We start from the raw sequence: 12,020 nt of genomic DNA on the forward strand, positions 1-12,020 counted from the left end.
ATGTGACACTCCCAGCCAAGTTGAGGAAATGCAATCTTGTTTTTTGGACTTCCTGTTTTGTTTTCTTCCAATGCCTCCAATCAAGAAAAAGGCTGAAGTTCAAGTTCTCAGTCTAACAACAAATGAATCAACCATGTAGTTCTAGTCCTACCGGTGTAGTCTCCAAGGTCTTTAAAGAATAAAATGGAACATGAAAAACAGCAAATATATCAAAATCCGAATGTTTCATGAAGGAAACATGGCTTCAACCTAGAACACTGCGGTGAATGCCTTCAAGACAAAAAAAGAGGGTAAAAATTATTTTACTTTTTTTTTTTTTACATTTTGACTATTTGAGTAATTTGTAATAAAAACTGATCACTTTCGGGTTCTCTGATCCACTTGCTGTAAAATTCTACTCTAACGTGACAGGCAACCAAATAAAAACCCAAGACTTGCTTAACAAATGGCACAAATGTTCCTGGTATTTCTTTTTCTTGGAAAACTCAACCTTTTAGATGACAGAAGAAAACTACTATGCAAATCCTTAGCCAAATTGAAATAAAGAAATATTGTTGCTGTGCTGAACAAAATGTTTAACAGTTCCCCAACGGCAAAAAAATAAAAAATTCTAAAATTGTTTTAAAAAGACATATATAGTGAGCCTGAGTAACACACATACTGTCTAAGACGAAAAAAAATAAAATTAATAGCTTTTTCTAATTCCACATTTAGTAATGAAAAACGAAAGGCTCTAACAAAAAAAAAAGAAAATACAATTTTCACTGGACGTTGAATCAAACTCCAGCTACACACTTGGATAAAAAAAGAAAGAACAAAACAAGGCTCTGCAGAAAAAGTTGAAAGAAGTTGCACTTTAATCGTCTGGGGTGTAATATATTATCATTTTATCCTGTTACACATTTACTGCCAGCAATAGCAAACACACTGTAAAGTGTCTTGTGAAAAACAGCCTTTTTTTCCCTCCAATCAGTCTCATCGGGTATCGGGTTCACCACGGGTGGAACTGAAAGAGGTCGACACTCTGAAAACAAAAACACCCTCCTCTGCTGAGGTATTAAAGGCCGTCTGGATAAACCTCAACATCACCGTTGAGGTTTATCCAACGGTGAACGCTGGATAATCCAGCGGTGATCCTCTGCCTCTACGTCGTGGTAGAGGCAGCAGATCATGTTGACAAAAGACTTTGGTAGCGTTCAAAACGGGCCATTTTCCAAGCAAAGCGATGCCAAGAAGAAATCGGCTACAACAAACTGTAAAGTTTATATCGGGGGAAGCAAGTAGCCTTAAAGCAGAACTACTACTGCTTTCAAAACTGAAGTATCTGATAGCTAATGAAGTCACGCTTCCTGTGATAAACTGAAATCTAGGACTACAAATGGATGATGAAACACTGTTAAATGCATCTTCATTGTTTTTATCATGCGCTCTATTAAAGATTATATTTGCTTTGCTAAGCTACAAGTCACTTCCGCTTTCTTCAGAGAGAGGTCAAAGTTTAGGAAGCGGCGTGTCGTTCGTCAGGTGAGTCACAACGGACAGGAATCAATGCAACATCCTCTTACAGACGGCATCGCCCTTAAGTCCACGCTATCCCACCAGAGGAACTTTAACGTGAGAACCGCTTAAGGTGTAGGTTTTCACATTTGTGCAGAGTGTGCAATTAACCCGAGCAGAATAGAAAAACGGGGCACAGTCTGAAGTGCGGAGGCGTCGTTAAAAGGCTTGTGGAGATCTGGAAGTGTGCGGGGGAAGAGAAGATCTGTTATGTAAAAAAAAAAAAGTAGAGTGCAATTGACATCCTGAAGGTTTCACTTTCTCACTCAAGAACTTGAGCAACAGTACAGATAAATTGGGCCATCTCATAAAAATCAGTCTGCATGTAAAGGGAAAGGTGGAGGAGGGTTAGATATCACTTCAACAGCTGGTTATTACCAAAATGACGTCATTACAAACTAGAAGATGATGTTGTAACGTATTGATTCAAAAGTACATCTGTCCAAAGACACGGAACACTCTGGAGCTGACCGTGAGTAATGTGAATGGGTCTGATCTTAACCCAGACATGGCAGAGTGCAGTAAAGGATGTCAGTAAGAGGAATGTTTGAAGAGGCGCCAGTCAGGGGTCGGCTGACTGACAAGAAGTCTGTCACTCACTGAAGCATGACACCTGAGCTAAATATAAAGGCGTATTTGTTTGGGTGCTGATCATCATCAACTCAAGCTTTACCTACAAATGAAAGAGTGAAACGGATGGGGTAGGTGGGTGGAAGGTACGCAGCAGCTAGATGGAAAGAAACAGCCACACAGTTTGAAGTCAAGTAGAGTCAAAGTGAGACAAAGGCGGGGGATCAGAAATGCATGTTGTTCTTTCCGGACTGTATGTTGCTCCGGAGTAAAAGTCGCAGTCATTAAGAACTTGTCAAACGTGAGGATGACATTGTTTATGTTGATGAAAGATTCCAGACAGTGACACATTGTTTTCAGTCGCTAGGAAGTCAGCTGGCAGTTTCTGATGCACCGATGTCTACGCTCTTGATCAGGGTGGTCAGGAATAACTCCGCTCCGACTGAATCCTGATCATTTGTGCAATCTTGTCAGATTTTCCTACGTTAGCCGGTGAAGTGCGCAGCACAGCAGAGAAGCCTACAGTAAAGGGGTCGGCATAGTTGAGCTGAACTGCCGAAATCGGTTGTCATTGTTGCAGTCAAAATTGCATCATTTTGTCCTCAGCCTCATATTGTCTGCCCCTTTATGTAAATTTACACTTAAGCAAAGAGAATAAATAACCAGATACTAAAATCTGGTTATATTTATATTAATACAAAAAGGTATAAATAACATGTGGAAGGAAAAAGCCTCAACAATTCACCATTAGTGTAGATTCTGCATTTTTGCTTAGTCCGTTTAAAAAAAATAAAATACTACAACTGCATTAAAAAAAATCATGTTACATTATGTCATCAACAGTGAGAGAAGAATTTGTCAATCATAATAGTGAAAAAAAAACTATACATCAGTAGGACAGCATTCAAGGTACTGCCTTTCTAGACAAAAAGTACTGGAAACAAATGTAGACCATGTTGCTATTGTTATTCCAACGGTTTCACCAACAAGAGTCTTTAACCCGTCTTTGATATCACTCTTACTAGTGTTTAAAATACATTTATAATAAATAAAAACAATGATAAGCCTGATGGGAGTGCAAATAAAGCCTGGTGGCCCTCCAGCCTTATCATACACTGGGGAAAACCCTGGAGTCACAACATTTAATTTGACTTTTGGGATCAATACAGTATTTTTTGAATTTTAATTGAATTTGCAGAAGATAATCAAGTTAGTATCGCTCAAAATGTTGACTATTTTTAACCTTTTCAGAGATCTGGCATCTCAGGAGAGTTGGGTTAAAATAGCAACACATCAAGGGTGATAGTTGGGCTATTCCGCCAGAGAGGACCTGCACAGACCTGTTTCTGTTTGTAACAAGCAGACAGCGGGCAGCAGCAGAAGGAACAAGAGGAGCAAGCAAACACACACCACCACCATCATGACCTCCCAGTATAAAGTCAGCAGGCATGACCGACAGATGGAGACAAGAAAAAGCAAGTGCGGCGTTGAAAAGGCTCAAACTGAGAAACATTAGTAGTTTCAGCAACAAACACTTGCAAACCTAGACATAACATATGGGCAAGAGTAAACGAGCACGGCTTTATTATTTCAAGAATAAAGACATTCCTCAGCCCTGGAATCCTCTCCGGAGTGTGAGCACTGGATGAGTCGCCTTTGATAAAGAGAAAATTACATCTCCAGAGTCCTCAATGGAAGTATGAGTGAGACATTATCAATAGCTTTTTTACTTTCAACAGTTACAATATTTTGTTTGTTGCAGCTGTAAAAAAAGAAACAAAATAACGAAAGTATTCTGGAAAGAAAACAAAGTGTACTGTTGGGAGAGTTCATTCTCATCGTGGTGTGAGGAAGTGCAACAGAGAAAAATTCTTTGGTCAGGACAAATCTAAAAACAATCAGCAGGAAGTGGGCGTAATGACCCAACAAAAACACCCTCACAAAACAAAATCGCTTGAAAAGACTAAAAATCAAGAGCAATGACAAACTATCTCCATAAAAGTCTAAGTATTTTAGTATCTAGTGATCTGTGAGAGTTAATTGTCTCACAAAACAGATAATACAGTCAAAGGGTTAGACATTAAAAGCACCACGTTGACACAGGGTGACTGGTTTCAGCTTGACTAGGCGCAGATAGAGGCCATATTGACAGATGGCAGACCTCTATTATAACTCTTGCCTAAAGCACTGTCCTTATTACTTGCATCAAAATCTTACAGCAGATCATAGAAGCACCTGCGTCTCTTAAAACACAAGATTTTTGGGAGGTAAACAAAAATATACCTATTATAAATGGTCATCTTGTGTAAGTCATATATTAATTCAGCTGTTTTAATGAAAAAAATATTCAACTTTATACAGCAGCAGTAGTGTCCAAACCCAGGGCTCATGGGCCATCTGTATCAAATGAATGGTTCAATACAAGGCTCAATGTGTAGGAACAACATGTAAAACATATAAAAACAAAAAGCCCCTGAGGGCTGGAGTGTTGAAGTGTTGGTTTGGATTTTGTGGAAGTGAAATTCTGTGAGGTCATCATTGGCAATGATAAACTTCCTTACAGTAAAAGAACAGCACATTACTTAGTAATAGATGTTAAAGATGACAAAAAAAGCTCACAATTGTGCTAGGAGTTGAATTTAGTTGAGTTTAGCAAAACCCACATCCACATAGCATTGGCATCTGGTTTAAACAGTCTACAAAAAAACTGAAAGCTTTTGCCACAAATGCGGTGACATTACAAAAAAAAAGGATGTTTCTCTAAAACTGACAGACTGTTATAATGCTGAAAAAAAATCACTTAAGGATCTGCAGGAATTTCTAGCAAGTAGTGAAGGTGATCTACAAACAAATGTATCCTCTTGTATTAAATGTCTGGAATAAGAAGCATGGTGGGAAGAGATCTGTCGCCTGCTCTTCTTCAACCAGTAGAGATCTGCCTAAAATCTCCCAAGACTGTGTGGGATAGTGTGTTATAGTATGAAGAAATCAAGCCTAAACCTTTGGGAAACTTCTACACAAAAGTAAATCTGGAATATGAACCACTTTGAGCATCAACAGGATAACAACATAAGCAAAGTAAAACATAAGGGTGTCAGCATCGTGCTCAGACTCAACTGGGGATTTTGTTAAGATGATTGTAATAGAATAAAAAAAGAAAATGTGTTTTTAGCTGAAACAAGGTAGTGACGGTAGTGAAGGAAAAATGTCCAGAGAATCTCATAGAGTTAGAGAATATGGCAAGATGGTGTGGGGAAATATGACTAGGTCAAGGTGTGGTGTGCTGATAAACTGCTACTATAGAAGACAATTAAATCAATAAAAAACCTTAAAAGTCCATACTTTTTGAGGGGGATTTTAGTGGTTGGGTTGTACAGAATATCTCAAATTAAAGAGTTTGACATATTTGATCATATTTCACAAAACATAAGTCTGGCATTTTAGCATGGGTGTACATACACTCTTGCAACATCAGCAATTACAACAGCAGGTGCTGGAGCACTTGCATGTAGGCCTGCCACAATAACACATTTGCTGGACAATAAATTGTCCCAGTTATTACTGTGATTAACAATAATATTGAGACCATTTTCAAGTAATATATTGATAATAGCATAGTAATGTAAGTTTGACTAAACTTTCATTTTGTGAAGAACATTTAACTCTACAACTGGAAGACCAGGGTTTCGCCCACAAAGCCTGCTAGGGTTTATGTGTCTGTCAAAATTACAAATAGCTAAAGTTGATTGGCTATAAATTAGCCTTGTGTGCCCTTACCTGACTACTTGCTTTCTGCTGGGAAGACGTCCCAGGGATATTGAGCGAGTGGCTCCTAGCAACAGGTGCCCCTGTTGAAGCTCTCCTGTGCTGTGAGCGGACCGACTGTGAAACTTTCCCCTCCAAACTGGGGCTGCCTCTGCCACCGGAATTGTTCCCTTCCGTTTCGAGCACGGCATCCCAAGGGTCCCCAGCGGAAACTCCCTGTACAGCCTGAGCGTCGCTTTCCGATGCCATGGATGCTTGCTCGTTCTCAGCTTTACATTTTGTGAGCGGGTCCAGATCCAGCCACTCAAAGTGGGCGACGTGAGAAGACTCTGTGACCGCTGCCTGTTGAGGCGGGGGGTTGGGTGCCAAAGAGGCCAAGTCGATGCCGGTGGATCTGCCGTTCTTCAAGTATTCCGAGGTGCTTGCAATCTTGTCAAACAGTTTTGCCATTTCTGGGTCCACTGTTGGTTTTGAAAAGACCATGGCTGCAGGAGCCTGGATGGGAGGCAACGTCATGAAGGATGGCTGCTGAGGCGGAAGAGCCATGAAGGATGACATGGGTGGAGTGAAGCCATTTTGAAACGTGCCTGGTTTGGGAAAGGGAGCCGAGGGGAAGAGCGGACTGGGTTGATGGGTTGGAGTGCTCACACTAGAGTTAGACTGGCTGGCCATAACTGATGTCCACTGACTACTCTGGAAAGGAGAGGAGCTACAGGGATTCCCTCCAGGGTAAGAGGCACTGAGGTTGAAGCCCAGCAGCGCAGCGGGGGGAGACGTTTTGCTGTTGACGCCAAAGTTGTCATCCAGTAGGAGCTTTTCAAGCTCCGCGTTAGTCAGCTTGTCAACATCAATATCCCTGAACTTGTCCCCCTCTGCTTGCTTCTTAGTTTCTGGGAAGTCGATGAGGTCCTTGTCAAGTACATTCGCAGAAGGAAAAGGCTGAGGAGCAGCAGTAGTCGTGGAGAACTTTGAAGGTTTGGAGGAAGATGAGGGAGTTAAAACTGAAACCGTATGTCTCTTATCCCGTTTCAGTTTAGCCATTGCCTCTTCTTCCATGCGGAGGGCTTCCTCCTTACCCACAGCCCCCTTTGGCTTGGGGACATCCATCTTGAACCCATTAGAATTATGTGTCTGGGCCATTCTGTCAAGTGGAGGGAGCCATGAGTATGACGGCTTTCAAGTCAGTGTGGCCTTAAGGGTTGCCGTGCGGAGATTTAAACACCTAAAAATAAAAAAAGAGAAGAAATAAATGACACTTTAAAAAAAATGGCAAAACTTTTTTAAAACAAGAAAAAGGAAATAGAAGATCTAATAACCAGCCACGCCAAACTCCTACCCAGATATGCAGCAGTCAAAATTTTGTAGTAGATATGCAATCAACACCATTTGTAAAACTAATTTTTTGATAGTGATTTCACTCTGCAAATTATATAGTCCCTCCGATTTTTCACAATAGCAGAAACTTGCGCAAAATCAACAAATCTTGGTCTATTTTCATGCTAATGCTTCACTGTGAGTTTATTGAAAATTTTCCACAAAAATGGCCAAGAACATTGGGTTTAAGCGAGCGCTAACTTCCACCTACAGGTGTCAGCAGTATTTCTTGCTCAAGCTTTGATCCGACAGAAGAGTCCTCCAAGAAAAAAAAATTACATATACAGGATCAAATAGTGCTGCCATGACAAAATGGCATGTGATTAACACCTTAATGTATTTAAAGCCAACTTCCATTTCTTTCAACAAATGAGACATTTTAAGGGCTTAGAGTTTAGATATATAAATTTAAGACTTCTTAAGGATATGTGAACACCCTGTATAAAACAGTTCTTTAAACAGCGCACCGTTTTAGACATCACTGATTAAAAGAATAATAATTATAATAATAATTTTAAGTCTGCTTCCTTCAACAACAACATCAACACCAAAGAGTGTTGTTAGTACGACCCATGTTCTTACTGAATTTCTGATTGTCCAGGACTGGTCAATCAAGTCCTACATGCATCTCAAGGTTCTTTCATAAGATACTTTCATTGCATAATCCACACTTATCCGACATGAAATGGGGCCTTAAGGTTAAGCCACCAATGTCAGTGTAAGTCAAGAAAAACAAACAAGTGAACAAACAAGTGTGGCAATCGATACGACTCAAAAAGGAAACCATGTCCAAGCCACCAGATCATTCTCATGAGTTCGTCTGATCAGAGATAAACATTATTCAGCAGAATCTGATATAAAAAAAAAACATGGTCGAGGATGGCGCACAAAAAACACTACATGTTTTTGAACAACCTTCGGGAGGATCGCTACACACAGATATCAAGGAAATCTAATACACATTCATTCTGTTCCAAGTGAATTCTGTGGTGTTAAGTCACGCCCCTTTAATTCCACAACCCCAGCTGCCTGCACTGAAACCATCTTAGCGGTTCAACTATTGTGCAAAGGCGCTAACTGATCTAACGGAAGACGAGGTTCTTGGTTCCATTTTCATTGCGGAACAATGACTTAAAGTGAGCTTCTAAGTTATTGTAAGCCTTTATAAATCATCAATGCTTTGTTGCTCTAAGCGCATTTTAATTGCGTATTGACTGACTGTAAATGGCCACATATGCTGCTCGGCCAGCCTGCTTATAAAATCCGGGGCATCACGTGGGTCAGACCTCTCAAATCAGTAACCCTTGTATTCATACAGGAAGGTACGTCATGATAAACACTTCTTTATTCAGGTTTACCGTTTTGCCACAAGGTACATATTAAACCTGGGAGTGCCTGTATACTATAAATGACTAAACAATGATAAGCCTGTTAATCAGGAACTCAATAGTTAATTCACAAATCTACAAGTTTATTTTTATTACTACTAAACCTGCTCATATTTTCTCCATTATTTAGCAACGCCTTCTTTCATAAAGTGTAGAAAAGTACTCTGTTTCATGCTACAAAAGAAGGCTCACATATTTACAACCCTAGCGATAACAATCCAAACATAACTTTTTTTCGTATGGCATGTTGGTGCTGGATGACACAGCAGCGTCCTCAAAGCAACCATTCATCGAGCGATTGCGGCGCAGGGGTTGAGCGAGTTCCTCCTCTCCCCAGGCATCGCGGGCCTCTCCTGAGCCTCCCCTCCCGTTGTGGTGGAGAAGGCAGACTGTGCCGGCCGGGACTCGGGGCTCGCCCAACGCTATTGTGCAGCTGAGGAATTTGGCATGCTGAAAAGCTCAACCTCCCCTCTCTCTCTCTCCCTTCTTTTTCCTTATGTTAGCATTACGTTAAGAGTCATGGCCCAGGCTTGTCTTATCAGCTGTGTGAACCCCAGCAGGTTGTGGCAATGTGGCTGCATCTATTAGGTTTGATCAAGAGTTTTATAGCAACACAGCTCAGGAAAATCAATACGGATTGTCATTTTTGGACCATGTTCTCACTAATGGTTTTCTGTGGATTTCTTGTATCCTGACATGTAATCCGTGTGCCACTATTTGTATACAGTAAAAAAAGCATATTCTAGCAAAACAAAACAGACACCTTACATAAAATGTAAACAAGTGAAATTTTGCCTGTGACTAAACTTCATAAACATTAGGTGACTGTGGTTAGTTCTGCATTGTAGGATCACAGCATCACTTGTTATTATACCAGTTTTGCCACTTTTAGGACAGAAATTCAAATGTGCCAAAAACCCCTCGAACCATGAAGCTGTCCAGCAAAACTTCCCGAATAAGGCTGGAAGCTAATTCATTACAAAATAAGAGAGACAGTGTTACTAACAGAAAGTGTCAGTGGTATTTCTTTAATCTTATTTGGCCAATAAAAAAAAAGTAACCTTTTACAGAGTATGTTCAAAAAGTGCAAATACTAACACTAAAATCTCAGACTAGGCATTTCTCAGATTGCAACAATGATTTATTACATCAGCAGTATTCTTAAACGGCATACTTTGTCTATACTTTGTAAGTGCAGTGGAAGTGAGTTGAGCTGAGTTTCAGTGCAGTTGGCGGTGAACCGATAAATCGGATCTGATTTCCTTAGTTTCGGGAGATAAGCGTTCGCCCAATACTTGCATGTGAAACCGATCTTATCCACCAAGCTTATCTTCCCCCACACAGCTCTGAAAGTCAGCCAGTGTCCTCTTTTGTTCTGCCATGATAGAGGGCTGACTGACAGACCCGCCCACCTTCACCCACCAGGTCACATCTGCACATGTGTCGTTTACAAAAGTCCCCAAAACTGTTACCACCTTCGCCAATTTGTTGCTATATTTATAAATGTAAAAAAAAAAAAAAAAAGAAAACAAAATTTTGGCAGGTCAGACTTTTTAAGAAATTGGTGATCAGCCAGAAAGCTTCAATCATTGCACTATAATAAGGCTACATAATATATTGCAAAGACCAATTAGATATGTTACAATAACAAATTTTGCTGGGCGATTAATTGTCCCAGAAGTTTATTGTGTTAAAAAGATAATATTGTCCTTTTGAGACCATTTTCAAGTACGGTAATATAACAGCAAAGGTATAATAATGTGAGCACACCCCCTCAAAGATCAATAAACTTTAATTTCTGATGAACTTTTTAACATTGGAACTGGGAGATACTTGAAATATCCAAAATATTTCAAACTAAATGAATACTGAAGTCTCTGTAAAGAAAACTGCACTTAAAAAATAAAGATCGAGACCAATAGCAATAGATTGAAAACTTTCGTCAAAAGAAAGAGATCATAAAGCTTGTTTTAATTTAGTTTCATTGAGTTATTTCTTATTGCAACAGGCTTAATACCAATATTGCAATGACTCTGTTGAGTGCAGTTATTGTTGGCTAATATATTTCAAGTGTTATGAATAAGGATTTTTTTTTTACATGTTACTGCTCACAGCAGACAGAAATGACATTGCCCAAAATGCATAAAGGTCACAAAGTGACAGACGCACAAATAAGTACGAGATGAAAGAATAAAACTGAAATATTTTGCAAGTGATATTTTTGTCACTATATTTACTAGTATTGTCGCTATTGCAAGGTTTACTAATTTTGAATACAACAGGAACAAGCTTTTGATTTTGAGGTGCCATTTTCAGGAATCTTTCTGAAAGGAGGGAAATTTACAGCGTCCTTGAAATCGTAACATTTTAACACCACAGCGCATCCTGATAACAGTAACCAGCACCGCAGAGACATTGTGTTAATAAAATGTTTTCCTGGTATTCTAAAGTCAATCAAAAGCTCTGAGTAATTTTTTTAAAAGTCTTGCTTAATGAAACAATAAATGCAGTGTTTACTCTTGATAGGACATCCTCCCATAAAGCTACATAGTTTGTTCTGTGTGTTAGGTTAATGTGTGGACAAGTCACACAATTGTTAAAAATAAAACAGAAAATACATTTAAAACCCCAAATCTGCTGTTGTTTTTACAGTTATGAGTCAATAGGGTTTAAATGGAGCATACACTTGTACTCTCACCTTAAATTTAGACCTAAATGTAATATTTTGTTTCCTGAGGCTATGAGGGGAAAAAAATTGCAGCGCTTAGCACTATACGGTGCAGCTGATCAAAGTGCAGCCTTTTTAAGATTTTTAAAGAGGAAAATATGTAACCAAGTCATGCAACATTTAATGACACAATCTAATGTTTGAGTCAATAAACTGCAGCTAAATATTACAAACTCTATACTTACCATTTTCTTTTCATAATAAGTGCATAAATAAATGGAAAAAGTTCTTTATGTCAACCACCTTACTTAAGTTTGCGCTACAGCTGCGTTTAACGGAAACACGTGATGTATTATCGAGAAAAATAACAGATACAATCAGTTTAAGATACGTTTGTCATCAAATACAGTTGCAGAATACGAACTCAAAGCACATTCTTAGGTCAGTTGCTTCGCTACTCTGTCACTTGACATAAACTATGGTTTTATATTGGCATTATGTCACCTTTGTTTGGTATTTTTGCTCGGCTGACTTCTTTCAAATCAGAGCTAGGTTGCTGTTAGCATGACGCAACTTCAACAATTGCCAAAAGCCGAACTTAGTAACCTAGCTGAGATAGCCACTTTTCGCTACTTTTGGTAGCCGCTTTAGTGAAACTCCAACTTTAGGAGATCTTTTGAGGCTAACTTAGCTGCTAA

At 39.4% G+C, this 12,020-nt stretch overlaps 1 protein-coding gene across 1 annotated transcript in view; it reads right to left on the minus strand.

Moving 5' to 3' along the window:
- pik3c2a (phosphatidylinositol-4-phosphate 3-kinase, catalytic subunit type 2 alpha) overlaps positions 1 to 12,020 on the minus strand; it is a 49,259-nt gene that overhangs the window by 36,687 nt on the left and 552 nt on the right. The window contains exon 2 of the mRNA XM_008410783.3: positions 5,905 to 7,114. Coding sequence (XP_008409005.1) covers positions 5,905 to 7,032 — 1,128 coding nt within the window. The 5' untranslated portion in view covers positions 7,033 to 7,114. The remainder of the gene's footprint in view (positions 1 to 5,904; positions 7,115 to 12,020) is intronic.

Source organism: Poecilia reticulata, chromosome 6, assembly GCF_904066995.2.
Source record: "Poecilia reticulata chromosome 6, P_reticulata-male-v2, whole genome shotgun sequence".
Classification (NCBI taxonomy): Eukaryota; Metazoa; Chordata; class Actinopteri; order Cyprinodontiformes; family Poeciliidae; genus Poecilia; species Poecilia reticulata.